This window comes from Manacus candei, unplaced genomic scaffold (genome assembly GCF_025592945.1).
Source record: "Manacus candei isolate 608988 ecotype Guabito, Panama unplaced genomic scaffold, ASM2559294v1 h1tg000071l, whole genome shotgun sequence".
Taxonomy (NCBI): domain Eukaryota; kingdom Metazoa; phylum Chordata; class Aves; order Passeriformes; family Pipridae; genus Manacus; species Manacus candei.
The window spans coordinates 5,389,641-5,408,100 of record NW_026138119.1 but is presented as its reverse complement, the minus strand read 5'-3'; the positions used below and the strand labels follow the sequence as shown (position 1 = coordinate 5,408,100).

Here is an 18,460-nt window from a genome sequence, read left to right as displayed (position 1 = left end):
CTCCTCTGCAAACACACTTTTTTTGGCGGTGAGGGGGGGGATTCTGAAGTTGCCAGGACAAGAAAATCTGCTCTGAGAACCTGGTTTTATTAAAGCAGCTTTCTGACACGTTCAGTTCTGTGAGCTGCAGAGCTCCAGGCACTGCTACGGAAATCCTTGGGCTGTGTGATGCTGAGTGACACCCTCTTGCAGTTAAGCCCAAAACAAGCATCTCAATGTTCTCCGTTAATCACTAGCCCAATTAGCACCTTGGTTAAGATGTAGTGAGATTCCAGTCCTGCTTCCCTCAGAGCTGGGATTGTTCCGATGAAACTCTCACTCTGCCCGTGCAATGGTCTGTTCACAACACTTTCGTTTCTCCAGGAGCAGTGCGATAAGTCTGCTAACTCATTAACACCTCCAGCTTACAGGAGACTTGGCTCCCAAACTCCTGAACAGCCCCGGGCTCCACGCTCCAGGAAGTTTTTCTGCAGTTTCTGTTTTGCTTTCTTTTCCTGCTGAGCCGGGCTGGCGCTCACTTCCCACCATGAAGCTTCTGAACGCTGCTCTGATCTTTATTCTCGTGCCCACTCTGACGCCGGCTTTTGACCCTCTCAGCGTTTCAGTCGTTGTGGGGGGCGCTGCGGTGGCTTGGCACCTCCTCTCCTCTGACTCCTGGCTCAAGTGCCGCTTCCAGGAGTGCTGCAATAGGAACAGCACTCTGAACTACACAGGTAAGGGCTCCCTGAGCCAAGTGGTTCCTTCCCAGGGTGGTGAGAGCTTCTCTTGAGGGGGTTGTGCAGAGACAAGAATTACCACCCACAGTGTCTCTAGAAGGCGGGGGCTGTATTAACCTAATATATCTTATTCCACAAGTGGTCACGTACCCTGCTTCTCACAGCATTTTCCTTGCTGGTGTTTTGGTTTATGTTGGCATAAACTGTGCTGGTTTTGTCTGGGATAGAGTTAATTTCCTTCCTAGTAGATGGTACAGTGTTCTGTTTTGGATAGACTATGGGAATCATATTGATAGCACAGTGAGGGTTTTAGTTGTTGCTGAGTGGTGTTTGTACCAAGTCAAGGACGTGGCAGCTCCTCGTGCTGCCCTGCCAGCGAGGAGGATGGAGGGGCACAAGAAACTGGGAAGGGACACAGCCAGGACAGCTGACCCAAACTGGACCAAGGGATATTCCAGACCAGAGGATCACAGATGCATTTAGGTTGGAAAAACCCTTTTAAGTTCACAGAGTCCACTCCTCCATCAGCCTGCTGATGCCACCAGCAGGGCAGTGAATGCCATTGATGGACCTCATCCAGTGTATAAACATCTAAAGGGGGGTGCGGAGAGATGGAGCCATGATTTTGCAACAAGATGACCCGCTGTGGTCGTTTTCCAGCCTGACTGATTCTGGGATTGAAAGGGTGCTTAAAGATCATCTAGTTCCACCCTCTGCCATGGGCAGGGACACCTTCCACCAGAAGGGATTCCGGGATTCTGGGATGTTGGGGTCCCGGCACTCTGTGAGGGCGGCCTTGCCCGTCTCAAAGATGGCGGCGGCGCCGCCGCGCGGGGCGGGGCTGGGCGGGCGCGCAGGCGCAGTGGGCGGCGGGCCGCGCGCGCGGGGCCGCCATGGCGCCGTCGGTGCCGCTGCTGTGGGTGCTGCTGCCGGGGCTGGCGGCGCTGGAGCCGCTCAGCGTGGGCCTGGCCATCGGCGTGGCCTCCGCCCTCACCGGGTACCTGTCGCACCCCAGGTTCTACTGCAGCTACGTGGAGTGCTGCCCCCGCGACGGGCAGCGCCTCAACGCCACCGGTACGGAGGGGGCTGGGGGGGTGCCCCGCGCTCGGCCGGTCACCGCTCCCGGTGCGTGTGCGGTGACCGGCGGTGCTGAGCTGTCCCTCTCCCCCCGCAGCGCTGAAGGCGCAGCTGGACAGCAGGCTCTTCGGGCAGCACCTGGCCAAGGACGTGGTGCTGAAGGCGGTGCTGGGCTTCAGCAACAACCCGAGCCCCAAGAAGCCGCTGATGCTGTCGCTGCACGGCTGGGCCGGCACCGGCAAGAACTTCCTCAGCCAGATCCTGGCGGAGCACGTCCACCCCGCGGGACTGCGCAGCAAGTTCGTCCATCTCTTCCTGGCCACCCTGCACTTCCCCCACCACGACCAGGTCAAGCTCTACAAGGTAAGGAGCGGCCCTGGTGGAGGGGGTTGTCCTGCACATCCCCCCAGGCCAGATCCCTGGCAGCTGGGGGTGTGCAGTTGGGTGTTCCAAAGCTGGCGCTCAGGAGAGACGGAGGGGGAAGTTCATGCAGAAAGTAAGAGGAAAAGGCATCAAAAAGCCGGGGAATCGAATGTGAGATAATTTCCTAGCGCTGTCCTCTCACCGATGCCATCTGCTGATTCCTGTGCTCGATGCTAGGAGAGTCCCAGCATCTCAACTGAATATCCTGGCTGGAATGGAATGAACCTTCTCTCTAGCCCCTGCAGGGCCATATTTTGCATTTATGGCTAAAGCAGCGTTGATAATGCAGCAGTGCTTTGGCTGTAACATAAATGTGCTTGCACAGCCTCAAAGATGCTGGTTTTCCACTCATATCAAGGAGCCTGGAGTGGACAAGAGACTGGGAGGGGACACAGCCTGGACAGCTGACCCCAGCTAGCCAGAGGGATGTTCCATACCATATCCTGTCATGCTCAGCAATAAAAACTGGGGTAGAAGAAAGAAAAAGTGGGTTATCATTGGCTTCCAAGGGGGTTGTTGCTCTAACTCTGGCTGGGCATTGCTCTTCATGTGTCAGGAGGGTGAGTGATTCCCTTTGCTTGGTTTTTTCCTCTTTCCATCACCTATCAAATTGTCTTTATCTTGACCCAGTGGTTTTCTCACTTTTATTCTTTGTTCTCTCTCTCCCATCCTGCTGGGGTGCCTGGCTGGGGCAACCCACCACACACTGTGCAGTGAGAAAGTGCAGCCTGCCTCAGAGGTTTTCCAAGGGACTTCATTCCTTGTCATTGGAGAATTCTTATCTTCATGTTTTAGTGTTTGAAGGAACCCAGAACTGATGTAGTGATAGATGTTCTTTCCGTATGAAAGATGAAACTGACTTTTTTAAAACAAACAAAAAGATTTCTCTAATACTTCCCATCTCAGCCCCGTTTTCATGTCTTAGCCCTACACAAAGCAGAAGAAATTAGGAAGTCTTTTTCCTCTGTCAGCAAGAAAAGAGTTCACATTTAAATTCAGTGTCACACGTCAAAGGGATCAGTCACAGAGATTATGGTCCTTTCTTTGGGAAAAAGTACAACCAGTGAGTGTGGGATGCTTACATTTGGCAGGGTGTCCCCAGAACCTGTCACATGCAAGAATCTTGCAGTACAGCCAGAAAAAAACCTCGTTTTTCAGTGGTTTTCAACCTCTTGTTCCAGGAACAGCTGCAGAACTGGATTCGGGGCAATGTCAGTGCCTGCCCCTCCTCTGTCTTCATTTTTGATGAGATGGACAAAATGCATCCAGGTGTCATTGATGCCATCAAGCCATTCCTGGACTATTATGAGGAGGTGGATGGGGTGTCCTACAGGAAAGCCATCTTCATCTTCCTCAGGTCTGTGGCACCTCTTTCTGTCATTTTGAGATACTGAATTGTTTGTTTACTATGGTAATGATATTCCCAAGGGACCTCGTTCAAAGCATAGCAAAGGAACCACTCTGAAGGCCCTCTGTGCAAAGACAGGCACTGATGGCTGTTTAAAGAACTGGAGACTTGCCCTGAATTTTGGAGTGTAGGATTCTGTTTTCGTGATTTGTTTGATATCAGGATTAGCAATACAAGTAGTTGGCAGCAAAAGAAATTCTGGTTCAGCTGTGTCTGTGTTTCAGCACTGTACATTTTTCTTTTATGACCAGCAATGCAGGTGGTGACTTAATTAATAAAGCAGCTCTTGACTTCTGGACAAGTGGAAAGCGCAGGGAGGATATTCAGCTGAAAGACCTGGAGCCCTTGCTATCTGTAGGAGTCTTCAACAACAAGAATAGTAAGTCAGTTTGCCCTGAAAAACGGGCAATTCATTCCTCAGTGGCTGAGACAAAAGTGCTTTATGAATTCAGCCAGGCCTGCGGATCCTGCTGAAGGCGGGATCGAGTTTAGAGAAACTCCTACCTGTGATTATTTTCATTTCCCAACTCTTCCAGGTGGACTGTGGCACAGCAGCATCATCGACAGGAACCTCATTGACTACTTTGTGCCCTTCCTGCCCCTGGAGCACAGGCACGTGAAGATGTGTGTCAGGGCTGAGATGGCCGCCCGGGGCTACGCCGTGGATGAGGACGTTGTTCAGGCAGTGGCTGATGAGATGACATACTTCCCCAAGGAGCAGAAAATCTACTCTGATAAAGGCTGCAAGACTGTACAGGCCAAGCTGGATATTCATGAAGACCTTGTGATGGGAGATACGAGAGCCAGGGGTTGATTTCCCCTCCCTTCAGGTTTCCAAAAGCACTTTCGGAGCTTTTGGAAATCTGTGTATTTGCACTTCCGCTTTTTTACTGTTGCAGGGAGTATGGTGAAAATACCAGAGTGAGCTCTGTGGGCTTTGTAGCTTTTTTGTGTGGTTTTGGTTTTTGTTTTTTTTTTTTTTAACTTAACATAGAATCATAGAATTGTTTGGGTTGAAAGGGTCCTTAAAGATTATCTTGTTATTATGGGCAAGGACACCTTCCACTAGATCAGGTCACTCAAAGCCCCATCCAACCTGGCCTTGAACCACTGTTCATCTCTGAACAATCCAAATATTACCCCTTTAGTTTTCTTTTAATCTGTAGAGAATTTCTGAGTGTGACACACACCCTGCACTGGATAGAGTCTCTCCTGCTTTATTCTTCCAAGTGCTGGGATTATTAATTCCTTTTTCCACAAAAACTAGACTAGAGCAAAGGAGAACAGAGAAATTCTCCCTTCCATGTACACGGTCCTGTTCACGTTCATAGTGAAATGGAGGGATGTGTGATGTGTTCAGGACTATGATCATGTCTGCAAGGGTGAACTCCTCAATGAACTAAGAAGATGATATTGTGGAAGTCTTCCTGTCCTTCCAGTAGATTGATGCTGTTGTGGCTTCTACAAACAAGCATTTCAGGGATAGAAGGGCATGAATACAGGTAGAGGTTGAGCTGTGGCATTATCTCAAATATCCTGCTACAGAAATAATGAGTCATAATGAGCTCCAGCAAATCTGTTATTAAATAATAGAGGGTGTGGGGAAGGGAAGTAATTGCCCCATGTTTCTTTGGGGAGAAAGAAATTATTAGAAAAACTTTATATTCATTAAGGGATCTAAGTGAATTTGTGACTCCAGGTCTTCCTAAGCAGAGGGACCCATCTGAGGGATCTGTTACAACATACCAGGCCAGTCTCCTGTTCTTAATCAGAAAAATCTCTCATGAGGATTTGACTGTTACAGCTTGCCAGGTTAATCTGCACACTGGCTCCTGGGCTGAATCTGTAACATCTTTAGTAGTCCCTCTGAGCTGCACCCACTGGTTGAGGTGTAGGTAATGCTACTCTCACCTTACTTGGAAGACAGTTTGATGGAAGAAATTATTTTTCATAGTGTATTTTTATGCTGAAGTCTAAGCAACAGTCCCCTACCTCACTAGTTAAGTATGTTTTATAGTAGCTTTTGACATTAAAGAATGCCTATGAGAAAGGGTGAGTGATGAGTTAAGAAGCTGGGAAAGATCAATTTAACTTTCACCCACTGGGAAGGCTGGGGTTTAAAACTGTTACAAGCTTTAACTCCATCACCCATGATTTATGGATCAAAGAGTGTAGTGCAAGACAGAAGTGCCTTTCACTTGGTTGATTGTACTGTGGATTTTAAATTGGTACAAGGGATTGGGCTGTTTTTGTGCTGCAGCATCTACTCCCTAACTTGTACTTAAACTTCCTTTAAGAGGTGGTGCAAAATTGCAGGTCTCATTGCAATTGTGTTCATTCAAATCACGGCAGAGAGCTCAGCATTTATGTTAAGCCCTAAATGAAAAGTGTCAATTGCCTTTTACAAGCCCACATTGAGTTTGTGGAATGCTGGCAACCTGTTCCCACTGATGCAATCTCCAGAGCCAAACTAGCGGGCCATTAACCTTGGGACATTGGACTGTCACTTTCCAGAGTGATGTTTTGCCTGTTAACTGACTTACTCCTAGTTGTATGTGCTGCATCCAGTTTCACTTACTCCATAAAATACTTGTGCCATGTCAAAACACTAACTACTGTACTGCAGTTGGAATAAATCTTAAGTTACTTTTCTCTCTTGGTTTAATGATTTTTCAGCCACAGGAAAGTACTTGTTTATGCAGTTTGCAACCAGCTGCACATATCTGTTAGGCTTCTCTTATTCTTAAAAAGGTGTTTATGACAATGGATAAGCAGATTAAATAGCCTGTTGGTATTCAAACATGTTGACTCATCCAACAGCACAGTAAGGAATTCAGCTGTTAAATACAGCTCGGTAGAAACAAACACCTATGAAAAAGCCTAAAGGTCTCTGCCTGCTCTGCTTCCTGGCTATTAACAGACCTCTCACTGCCAGGCACTGCAGGACAAACACACCTCAGGTAGCTTGTTTAACTGTTCCTCCTCTGGCTGTGTCTGCAAAGCTGTCATTCAGTGTGGCTCTTCCCCTCTCCTTGAGCTGGCAAAGGCATGATGGGACTACAGGCTTCCATCCTGCCTTCATGGGCCAGAGCATCTGCAGCCTCTGGAGCACTGAAAAGAAGCCAGTGTGTAAGTGACACCTCAATTCAAGTGAGGTAGAGCTGGCAGACACTCACCCCTCAAGAGTCAGTAGTTCATGCTGCTGTGAACCACGTGTTGTGCTCCAGGGATGCACAAGGAAGTGTTACAGGGGCTGCATGGGAAGCATAAGCTGTCTGTTCACCAGGACTTTGCCCTGTGCTGCACACGCGACAGCTCTGCTGTTTGACCGCAGGCTCCAGGGCCAGGCTGTCTGTCTGCAGGAGAGCAGAACTCCCTGCATCCCTGGATTCTAACCAGGGCCTGTCTGCAGGAGAGCAGAACTCCCTGCATCCCTGTATTCTGACCAGGGCTTGGCTGCCTGTCTGCAGGAGAGCAGAACTCCCTGCATCCCTGTGTTCTAACCAGGGCCAGGCTGCCTGTCTGCAGGAGAGCAGAACTCCCTGCATCCCTGTGTTCTAACCAGGGCCTCTACATGAGCACAGCATGAGACCGTGGAAGGTTCCCTGCAGAAGGCTGAACTAAAGCAGCAGCTGTTTGTGCTGGACTCTGGTAAGAACAGAGCTCAGTCTCAGTGACTGCTGAGCTGCTCTCACCTGGCCAACAGATACCTGGGCATCACATCTTTCCCCCTGTTGGATGTTTTTCTTTAAGTTGCCTGATCCAGTTTCAAGTGGCCTATTAAACAGAATAATGGCCAAAGTTACCCAGTCACAGCAAGAAAAACAGAGTGAAGACCTTAGCTCTGAAACCATACAGTCCACAGGGGAGGAATAATGATAGGATGGGAAGGATCAAATATGGGAGTGACTTCAGGCACACCTATTTGTTTTACCCAGATGGAGATGCTCCTGGCCAGGTCTGCAGAATAGAAGAGAGATTAAACAGAGGCAGCTTCCACCCTTTGAACATCATTCCTACACCTCCAGAGGAAGCTTCCATCTACCCAGAGTCATTTAGGGCTGTGATATAATGAAATACTGGCTACCAACCTATGTCAAATGCTCATATTGATGCTGCAAAGGCACACAAAGAAGTAAGAGTACTTAATGCTGGAAGAGCCACAATACTGCTTGGTTGTACTGTTTCTTTTGAGGACAGGGTACCAGACAAGTTCATCATTACTAAATCTGCTTTTCTCCATTAGCCAGTTTTTGTTGCAATGAGGAAGTCAAAGAAACAGATAAATGCCTGAGTTCGAAGCACTCATTTACTGACAAATACTAGGAGTGGTAATTTAAATATCATACCCCTTCAGAGAAGAACTGGAACAGCAGGAGTCTTACTGGCCCTTTTTTTTTAACCCCTTGCAGAGAAAAGCTTCAAGATGCTGCCACTGAAAACCCAGGTGGCTTCAATTAGAGCCTGCAGGTGTTCAGGCAGTGGCACCACAGTGGGTTTTAACTGGTCTCCAAGTCCACCCTTACGATACTATTGAGCACACACACATCTAGGAAGTTTGCCTCTAAAAAAACCACGAGTGTTATTAGCACTGATGATCCAGAAGTGCAGTTTCCACTCCAAGCTTCATTTGTTTCTCTGTCACCAGGCAGCAGATCACATCTCCTATCTATGCCCTTTGAACTCAAAAAGGGAGATACCTGTGCTCAAGCAGAGCACTGAGGAATGTAGTGTGCTGTTCCTGAACATGGAGTAAGTTTGTGCAAAATTAACATCAGGTCACTGAATGCAAAGAACACCAGAAGGTAGCTAAGAAATAAATTTCTCATGAGAAAAGTTTATTTTGAACAGCAACTGGAATGAAAAAAGCCTCTGCAGTGCTCACATTCAGAAACAAGTCTGACACCCTTTGCAGTAACCGGTTGGCACATTTTGGTTTTTTTTTCAAATGCCTTCAGAGTTGTCTCCACCCCTGTCTCAAAGGCACACAGTATTGTGAGAAGATAAAAAAAATGGGAAATCCTGCATGCTGGCCCCTGAATTTGACACATAGGTGAAGGAGAAAAACCTCTTTTCCATTTCCACGGCTTAAAATTTAATCTGTACACGTTTGCCATCACGTTACACCCTTTCCATGAAGCTGACTCACCAGTCCAGGAGCACACTGTTCTCCCTCCTGAGAGCACCCCTGGGAGAGAGCATGCTGTGGGCAACTTTATACATAAAAACTAACCAAAAATAGCAACTAATTACACTGATGTGGCAGTCAAGGATTTTAACTCTCTTCCTTGTAACATTAAGTCTGCTCTCTGAACAGTGTTCATAACAAAGAGTTTCATATCCTTGGTTTGACACACAGAAGACCAAATTATACCACTGTTTTGAGAAAGACAATGGCACTACATGATGTTGGATAGAAGAGCCTAGATTTTTTAATTCCAGAATCCCTCCCCCCCTTATCTCTACTAGACCCAAACCGTTGAAGGAGAAAAGACACATATTCTATTTTAATGCATATTCCCACACAGGACCAACGAAGCCTTTCACAGACAAAGGAACTTTGATTAAAATTCTCAATATTGTCTAGAGATCATCCACATCAGAGCAAAATCCAATTAAAATTAGGTCATAGTCCTTCCGTACCTGCCAACAGTCTGCCAAATGGTTCTGATGATCAACACATGATCCGAGGAGTCTTCAGCCCTGTCAGACACTGACCCAGGAATTCCCAAAGCAGTTCCTTCTTACCTTGACAGCACAAGGCTGAAGTGCTCAGGAGCCGTGACTGGTGACAGAATAAAAATGCAGAGGCACTGCTGCTTATTCACATACCAGTTAAAAAACAGTGTTCCTTCTTTTAAAAAGTACTTAAAAAATGAAATGTCTCGGGTCCTCCACTTTGTGATTAAGTTAAATCTGCTTCTTTGCAGGTTGTAGCAATAAAGCATTAGAAGTCATAGTAATAATCCAGCTTTGCATCCACAGTTTTGCATCCTTTATCTGAATAAATTCTCTCCTCTCTGGGAAAGTAGGTCATCTCGTCGGCTATTCTGGTTAAAATGTCTTCATCCACAGCATAGCCACGTGATTCAACCTCAACCCTGACACACATTTTCACATGTTTGTATTCCAGAGGCAGGAAAGGGATAAAGTAGTCAATGAGATTTTTATCAATCAAAGTGCTGTGCCAAAACCCACCTGCAAAGGGAAAAAGAGGCTTGTTACTACTCCTCTAGTTCAACACTACATGGAAGAGGCACATCACAGCCCTCTGCTGCACACCATCACTTCATCTCACTGCAGGCCCCAAAACTGCATCGTGGCTCCTCACAAGCCAAAAACTGGAGGCCACATCGAGTAGAAACCATGGCTGTAAAAATGCAGCTAAGTACAGTGCATCCCTTTTGTGTAACCTTTACCCTCTCAAAAGCAATCCCAGCTTTACTCACTATTTTTGTTGTTGAAGACAGACACAGACAGTGCATTTTGGATGTCTGTGAGCTGTATGTCTTCCCTCGTCCTCCCGTTTCTCCAGAAATCCAGTGCCACCTCTGTTATCTTTTCAGCTCCTGCGTTGCTAAACGAAGAGAAGACAAAGATTGTAGCTGGGGGTAGTTATAAAAGGCAGTGAGTGCACAGAGCTGCAAAGCTGAGAAGGCACTTCTTACCTGAGGAAGATGAAGATGGCCTGTCTATAAGACACCCCATCCAACAGCTCATAGTAGTCCAGGAAGGGCTTGATTGAGTCAATGAGTCCTGCGTGCATTTTATCCATTTCATCAAAGATGAAGAGGGATCTGGGACAGATGCTCACATTTCCCCGGATCCACGACTGCAGCTGGTCCTGAGTGCCATAAAAATGAAAGATGCTGGATGAGTTTGTGTCGAAAAGACAGAAAATAGCACTTATGTTTACTGAACTTTGCCCTGAAAGAGTTATTTCAGTGGTGTCATTTTAACAGCTCTGTCTTTCTTGACAAAAATTAAAAGTTGTAAGTGAAACTTTTAACAAAATCTTATGCTGGAACTGAAAAATCTTAAGGCACCAAGAGACAGGATGGGACAAGCAGGAAATCTCCTTGTGAGAAAGATATTCCTATATAAAGCAAAAATTAAAGTGCACAGCAGGACAAAGGATGGGTCCCACTAAGGAACAGCCCCACAAAACAAAGCTCACTTAAGCATTGCATTTTTCTCTCACCTAAGTGTTGCATTCGAGATCATTAATGAATTAACTGGGGAAAAAAAAGGGTTGATCTGTCTTGACTATTTTCATCACTTTTTTATATTCACCGTTAACTCAGTCCCTGAACTGCAGGTGTTAAGTAGCAGTCATTACTGGTAATAAGTAGCAATAGGTTTCTCCTACTGCCTCGGGCAGCAAGCTTCCCAAGTTTATTCACCTCAAAACAAATGCAGAAAAGCTTCCATTTTATTTTAAAACAGCTCAGCTACAAGAAGGGGTTAAAATAAGCTGTAAAAGAGGAAACATCTATTTCCTCCATTTAGAAATCAAGTTTGTAGCCCATCCTGTTCCCATTTTTAACATATACAAACTGAATATAAACATGCAGTACTACAAGACAGTGGTACTCATTCAAACTCTGCTGTTAACAAAGTTAGAACAAAAAAAACCCAAAAAATATGCATTTGAGCTACTCCTCCACAATATCTCCCTGCCCACAGAACTGCACTGACCCCACAAGGTGACACAACAATTCCAAGTACATTTATCTGTACCTCTCTGACAACGTAATATCTTGTGGTTTCACTTTACAGCTGGGAAATGGATCCACAGAAAACTAAACAAGCTGCTCAGTGTGCAGCAGAACTGACAGAAAGGTACACCAGTGCCTCAGAGATCAAACTTCAGCTTGCCCTGGTGCCTGACACACCTGGAGGTCACTGGGTTGTTCCCCAGAGTCATGAGCTATTGGGGATTTTCTGCAGTGCCCACCAATACATTACCTAACCATGACTCATGTTTATCCTTAACTCTCTCTACGCAAACTGTAGAGTGAAAATTAAACCGCATCATTCTTCCCTAAAGAGAGGCTCAAAATACATGAAAAACCTTTACAGTCACGGGAAAACCAGACCTGATGGATGTAAGGATTCACCTCGTTCTGTGCTGAAGACTCTAAAACAGGCACAGGATACATGTTACTGCACAAAATAACGTCTAGGTCAGTAGTACCGATCATGCCATGACATTTATAACCCAGGGCAGCAGAGCACACTCTTACCTTGTAGAGATTGATGCTGTGAGCGTGAGGAAAGTGCAAAGTTGCGACGAACTGATGGACGTATTTACTCTGCAGGCCTTTTTTATAAATGCTCTCGGCGACGATCTTACTGACAAAGTTCTTGCCTGTCCCAGTCCACCCGTGCAAGGAGAGCGCCAGGGGCTTTTTGGCGTTGGTGTTGTTCAAGAAGCCCCTCACGGCTTTCACAACCACCTTGCTCACCAGGTGCTGCCCGAACAGCCTCTTGTCCAAGGTCTCCTGCAGAGCTGGATGGAGAGACCACACGGTGAGCGGTGGGCGAGGGGTCACCCCGCGCGGTGTGGCGGCCGCAGCCCCGGGCAGGGGCCAAAGGGCCGGGCCGGGCTGGAGCGGCGGCCCCCGGGGAGGCTCTGCCCGGCTCCCGGCGCCGCTGCCCCCGCGGCGCCCTCCCGCCACCTCCCCTCAGAGCCCGCCCTGGCCCCGCACCGGCGGCGGCGCGCTGGTCCTGCCGGTGGAGGCAGCACTCCCTGAAGTAGCAGTAGAGCCGCGGGTAGGAGATGAAGCCGGTGAGGGCGGAGGCGGCGGCGCCCGCGATGGCGAGCCCCAGGCTGATGGGCTCCACGGCGCCGGCCGGCGGGAGGAGCAGCAGCAGCGCCAGGGCCGCCCGCAGCGCGCCCCGCCGCAGCTTCATGGCCCGCCCGGCCCCGCCACCGCCCCGCCGCTTCCGCCCCTCGGCGCCGCTTCCGTCGCCGCCATGGCGGGTGTGGGAGAGGCGGGGCCGGCGCTGAGGGGCGGCCGCCATGTTTGGGCGGGAATGGGCGGGGCCAGCGCTGAGGGGCGGCCGCCATGTTTGGGCGGGCACTCGCTGTTGTCACCGGCTGCGCGGCGGCCTCGCGTGGTGGAGTTATTAAATGTTACACTCTGTGGCCGTGTGTTAGAGTCATGGAATCATAGATTTGTCAAGGTTGGAAGAGACTTAAGATCGTCAAGTCCAATTGTCAACCCAGTACTACCACTGTAACCCCTACACCACAACAGCAGCACCCAGATGCAGACACCTCTTAATCCAGGGTTGGTGACTCCACCACTTCCCTGAGCAACCTATTCCAAGACGACCTTAACGTTGAAATTTTTTTTCCTAGTATCCAGTCTAAATCTCCCAAGGCTCCCTATCCAAGGGATCCACCTGCATGGGCTCAGGGATAAAGTCACCTATGGCCAGGCTCTGGGACAAACTCATCCATACCCTGGCAGACAGACTTTTCCCCTTTTCTGAAAAAGATGCAAAATCTGATCTTGTCCCTCCTCACCCTGAAGTTGCCACTCCTGAGTTGACAGGACACCCTGGCACCCACAAAGCATCCGCAGGGATCCCAGAGGGAAAAATGTCACTTCTAATAACTTAAAAACACTTTTGCTATTTTCAAAGTTACAAATCTTCACTACAAGTACCCACATTGCACCTCCAGGGAAGACATGGTGCAGCCAGCTGTGGTCTCTGCACCACCTATATATTTTAAATATAAAGCTCCCAAGAGTTTTACACTTATAAATCAAATAGCGCTGCTGCTTTTAAAGGATCTGATTTTTAAAATACTTTTAAGAGGGTGAAAAAAATCTATAAAATCAAGTTTGTTTTCTCACTAAAAAATGCCAACCATGAAAGCTCATTTTCCATTATAAAACTATTTATAAGAACATAGTTATATACAAGGTTTCACTGACCAAAGAGTTCACAATCATCTGCAAATTGATTCACTACAAGATCACACAGGAAAAGCTTCATAAGTAACATCAGCATGTGAAGGTAGTGACTCTTCTCAAAATCCATCGCAGGTCACAGACACAAAATCCTTTATTAGTGGAAAATCCAAACAACTCAAAAGGCTTCAGTCCATGTTCATTAGTATCGCCTGTTCATCTTCTTGAACTTCTCATAGTGATAATCATCTGTGGCTTTTTCATTGAGGGGACGTTTGCGATTTGGAGGAGACCCTTCAGAAGAGAGAGGGAAATATTATTTCCCTGTCCTTTGACAGGAGATGTCTTAACCCCACCACTTCCCTTATACAGCCCCTTGCTATGTAAGGTTATTGCTTCAGCTGTCACTGCTCCCCAACCTCGCACCCTTTGCTGTTCTGGCTTCCACCAAACCCTTCTCAAATAGCTTTGCTAACATGCTTGAGCTGTGACCTGCACTACTCCACCCCTGAGCATCTCTAAAAACATCCTCCATCCAGAGGTACATCAAGCGCAAACAACCAGCTCTCTTGGACTTGGATTGCTCCATTTCCCTCCTAGCTCAGGGCATCCAGAGGAGGTAAAAAGACCCAGATCCTTTCTCTGTTTCCCTGAAGAGTTTCAGTGTATCTCCTTAGAGCCTTTCAGAACTTACGCTCAGGTTCTGGTCTCTCCGTATCCCCCACTCTCAGGGGACGGGGCTTTGGCTCCTCTTTGTTCCTTCGCACTGGTGCGTTCAGCTCCTCATGATAAACTGAGAGAAGGGAAACATCAGGTAAGGAATATTATCTGGAGCACTCTTATCCAGATGGACAAATTTCTATGGCATTTGTTACAAGTGATCTTTAGCAGAAACAACAGCAGCTTAGAACAACCATTCTTGGAATTGGGTTTCTATGGATAATCGATACAGGCAAGATGGGGTACAGCAAATTTCAGTAGCACTATTTCATCAGAAGTGGCCCAAACACTCTTTACTTCCTTTAGAACACACCAACCTGACCCCCAGTCACCCCTGTGAGCATGGAAGGCCACAGCAGAAGGCTGCCTTTCCTCCAGATGGCTGTGGTATGAGAGGCCCTCCCGGAAATTAATTCCCTTCTCCTGTCTAGTAAGGTCTGTGGCCACCTCTCTGCTCTGGCAGCCTAAAACATGGACCCTCTCCACTATAAACCACCATTTATCATCCCAGACAGGGCAGGCATTTCCAACGCACGCTCAAGGCACAACTTAAAGAAAACATCTTGAAATTTATGAGTTGCTGCCAGCTGGGAGTTCAGAAAGTTCAGCCATGAGAATGAGCAATGAGAGTCCCTCTTCTTGCTGACAGGAAGAAGAAAAAGACCAGGCCAGATGTGGTCTATATGAGCATCCCAGGAAAAGCAATTGTGGAGCTGCTTGTGCCAACACACAGACTCTGCCTCAGACTCTGTCCCAGCCAGGTCAGGAGAACTACATAAGACTTACATCTGTTGTGCTGGACATAATTAACGGCCATGTTGGTGGGAACAAAGGAAGTTTCGCTGTCTTTCTTCTTGTTCTGCTGCTCTGCCAGCAGCTTGGCCTTGGCCTCTTCAGTTGAGATGATGTTTTTTATTTTTGCACTAGAAGAGAAAGAAAGAAAAAATACTCATAGTTAGAAGGGGTAGCAGGCACAGAAGTGCTAAGTGGATGAGTTTGGGGGGTAGTAACAGCACTGCCATGGTACTGTTACATGGTACATGTGTTTTTGGAGAGAGGAGGCATTGCTATAGAAACAGGTGCTTTGTTTCAAAGGCAAAAGGGAAGCTGTCATCTCTGTTCATCCTTTCAGTGCAGGGCACAAATGGGTCATCCAGAAAGCTGCCAGAGTCAGGTCACAAAAATTAAGAGCCTTTTCCCACAGGTCACACAGTGGAGCTGCACTGAGCCCTGTTGCTGTGCTGTGCTAGTTGCCACACTAACCCAAAGCAATTCTCAGTCCCACCCCACAGCCAAACTGGGGCTGTGTAATCCACCCATAGCGCTGCTCTGCCAACCAACAGCTGCTTATCCTGGAAATTCTGGCCATAACCCACAGATCTGTGAACCACATACTCAATTCCCAGGTCCACTTCAGGAATGCCACTCAGCATCTGGTTGGACAGCATCTCCTCAGTCTTCTTGGCAGAGGAGACACGGATGTTCTCTGGCAGCTCGTACAGAGAGTCCTCGGCGTTCTTAAGCTTCACCTTCTGCTCCTCATTCTCCACAATTCCCTTTCTCTTCTTCAGCTCAGTCTCAATGTACTTCATCCTAAACAGCAGCACATGAAGGACACACAGCATTTATTTCTGTGCCTGTACTCCATCCCAGCCCTGCTGAGCACAGCTGCATCCCTGTCCTGAAAGCTGGGACAGAAGAGAGTAATCTCTCCAAAAGAACTCAGCTAACATCAACAGCACGAATTAATTGTCCAAGAAACAATCAGATCCTCCAAGCTCTTTCACAGCCAGCAGGGAAGGCTCCCACTGGGATTTAATGTCAAGCTGGCTGGTTGGCACCTCCCAGCTCTGTCCATGAAAAAGCCTTCTCAAGTCTGGCATGCAGGAAGTGAAAGGGTGAGGGAAAGTTTCAGTGAGAACTGGGAAGATATTCTGGGAATACTCAGAATCCAAGACAGAAAATGTAAATGGTGAGTGACTACCCAGGCCAGTTCAACACCAGAGACACAGCACAACTCACATGTCAGCATCTTCATCCCGCCTGTTGGTCTCTGCTGAGAAGGAAGTTCCCAAGTTCAGATCTTCCTCTTCATTAATCCTAAGTGGAAACCACAATGTTTACAGGTTTTGGTGGGGGTTTTTTGTTTGTTGTTTGGTTTTTTGGGGAGGTAGGTGTGGTGTTTTTTTTAAACTAATTTAACATGTTAGGGTAAAAATAACTGGCCAAACTGCGTTATATTAAACTCTCTAAAGTGACACGACATCTGGTTAGTTCATTACCAGCTGTCATTTAACACTAGCACAGAGAGAGATTTTCAGAGCTCACATGCACCCACCTGTCCTTGCCTCTTTCCTTCAACTTCTTCATGTCCACCATTCCCCCGGATTTTATCTTAAATGGGTCATCCTGTAAACCAAGACATAACAAGAAACCCTGAAGCTTCCCCCTAGTTTAATGCTAACCTTCAAAATCTGGATGAAAGCACAGAAAACATTTAGGAACTGAGCTGGGACATCAGTCCCACCCCAGGCCAGACTCACACAGTCACTGGCTAGACCACAGCAATGTCTTCACACCATCACATCTTAGCCCTGAGGAGATGGAAGTGCCCAGCACTTACCACAAGTGTTGCTTCTTCTTGCAACTTCTCTCCCACAAGCAGAGCTACAGCACTGGTCAGGCAGATAAGGAAAGAAAACGGAATTCAGTGGAAGGAAACATATTACCAACAATACTGCATTGCTTTATCCTTCTCTAAGTCTCCCCCTCTTTTCCACCCTCAGGCTTTAACATGGAAACTGCTCTATCAGGAACATGGTTTTGACAGTATCTGACATGTAATGGTTTGTATGGAAGGAGGCAGATGACGAGAGAAGTTCACTGTTACATCACACCCTCAGACAAAGCACAACTTCCCATCCCTTACCTCACCCCATTGGGTCGCTTTCTGAGGCTCTGAACTTCTTTGGCTTCCTCAAGTTTTAACCTGAATAAAAAAAATACATTTGACTTAGTACTTAATGCCTTGGTTTTAATTAATCATTTTGATTTTCTGCAGTTAACACAGAATTTTCTAGTCAGACTTTGCCCTAAACCTCTGCATATCAGCATCCGCTTTTCAGGTTAAATAGGTATTTTCTATTTATTTGAAAAATTCCATGTATTTAATCAATCAGAAAAAAAATCCTAACTAAGGCATCTGCTGGATTTGTCCCTTCCAGATGCTTTACCTCAGCTGAGGAAGAAAGCACCTAAATGTTGAAAGGCTTTAAGAAGTCTGTTTGGGAAGAACAAGCCAAGACACATCAGTGCAAGAGTGACTCTGAAGAAAGTTGATGGTAAACTGAAACCCCAAGTGCCTCTCTTTAAACTGACAGGCATCCTTAACTTCTGCAGACATTTAAACTTTTCCTAATGACACGTCTTTCAATACCTGCCAAGAACTGTGCACCATCAAGTATTTTTCAGATATAAAAAAGTAACAAGATCTTGTCGGGGATGAAAGAATCCGAGAACAGAAGGGACCCTCTGTGAGCGCCCAAGAGGATGACGAGTGAATGTCAACAAAGAGGCAGGTGCCCAGCAGGGACAGAGGGACCGTGGGGGTCAGGGAGGCCCTCAGTGTTTCCAAGCGCAGCTCCCAGGGCTGTCCGGCTCCAAACCCTCTCCTCTCCTGGCCGGAGCACCCGGGGGATGAGAAGAGAAGGACGAGACACCCCTGGGAACGGAGCTGCCACCCTGGAGCGGCCGGAGACGATGGAGAGATGAAGTGACACAGCAGTGTATCGGTGTGACGTGATGCTGTGACGCAACGACCCCATCACACAGCGGTTCAACACAATATGACACGACGCACCCTCTAACAGCACAGCCGTGGGTGACGATACGGCGATATGACGACATGACACCGTGTCGTGACGCGCACGGACGCGGCACTGCTGCACTAAGGCAGACCCGTCAGCCCCACGACCGCTGGGCCCGGCCGGGCTCCCCGCCAGCCCCCGACCCACCTGACCTCCTCGGCGAGCTGCTCGTCCTCCTCGTCCTCGTCCTCCCTGCGCCGTCGGAAGGACTTCTTGGCCGGCATCGCTGCGGCCGCCGCGACGCGACGCGACACGACAAGACACGGCCCCCACAGCTCAGCTCAGCTCCGCTCCCGTCGCGCCGCGATGACGCCACAGCGCCGC

At 47.8% G+C, this 18,460-nt stretch overlaps 3 protein-coding genes across 4 annotated transcripts; 1 reads left to right on the top strand and 2 right to left on the bottom strand.

Annotated features, from left to right (window-relative positions):
• The first annotated feature begins 383 nt into the window (after nucleotides 1-383).
• Nucleotides 384-6,276, top strand: LOC127480052 (torsin-1B-like). Of its 2 annotated transcripts, none has more exons than XM_051807735.1 (5): nucleotides 384-713; nucleotides 1,891-2,156; nucleotides 3,398-3,573; nucleotides 3,876-4,003; nucleotides 4,161-6,276. In XM_051807735.1, exons 1-5 carry the CDS (start codon nucleotides 527-529, stop codon nucleotides 4,436-4,438), a joined length of 1,035 nt encoding a protein of 344 aa, XP_051663695.1. In that variant the 5' UTR covers nucleotides 384-526; the 3' UTR covers nucleotides 4,439-6,276. The 2 variants fall into 2 exon arrangements, with proteins under 2 accessions (XP_051663695.1, XP_051663696.1); XM_051807736.1 differs by lacking the exon at nucleotides 384-713 and adding an exon at nucleotides 1,581-1,790.
• A 2,165-nt stretch (nucleotides 6,277-8,441) lies between these two features.
• On the bottom strand, nucleotides 8,442-12,569 carry LOC127480053 (torsin-1A-like). The gene is made up of 5 exons (XM_051807737.1): nucleotides 12,336-12,569; nucleotides 11,871-12,136; nucleotides 10,293-10,468; nucleotides 10,074-10,201; nucleotides 8,442-9,822 (listed from the first exon to the last, which is right to left on the bottom strand). Exons 1-5 carry the CDS (start codon nucleotides 12,538-12,540, stop codon nucleotides 9,572-9,574), a joined length of 1,026 nt encoding a protein of 341 aa, XP_051663697.1. The 5' UTR covers nucleotides 12,541-12,569; the 3' UTR covers nucleotides 8,442-9,571.
• A 947-nt stretch (nucleotides 12,570-13,516) lies between these two features.
• Nucleotides 13,517-18,436, bottom strand: CUNH9orf78 (chromosome unknown C9orf78 homolog). The gene is made up of 9 exons (XM_051807742.1): nucleotides 18,284-18,436; nucleotides 17,200-17,259; nucleotides 16,894-16,945; nucleotides 16,609-16,679; nucleotides 16,293-16,370; nucleotides 15,666-15,863; nucleotides 15,057-15,193; nucleotides 14,245-14,343; nucleotides 13,517-13,844 (listed from the first exon to the last, which is right to left on the bottom strand). Exons 1-9 carry the CDS (start codon nucleotides 18,358-18,360, stop codon nucleotides 13,753-13,755), a joined length of 864 nt encoding a protein of 287 aa, XP_051663702.1. The 5' UTR covers nucleotides 18,361-18,436; the 3' UTR covers nucleotides 13,517-13,752.
• Between the last annotated feature and the right edge of the window lie 24 nt (nucleotides 18,437-18,460).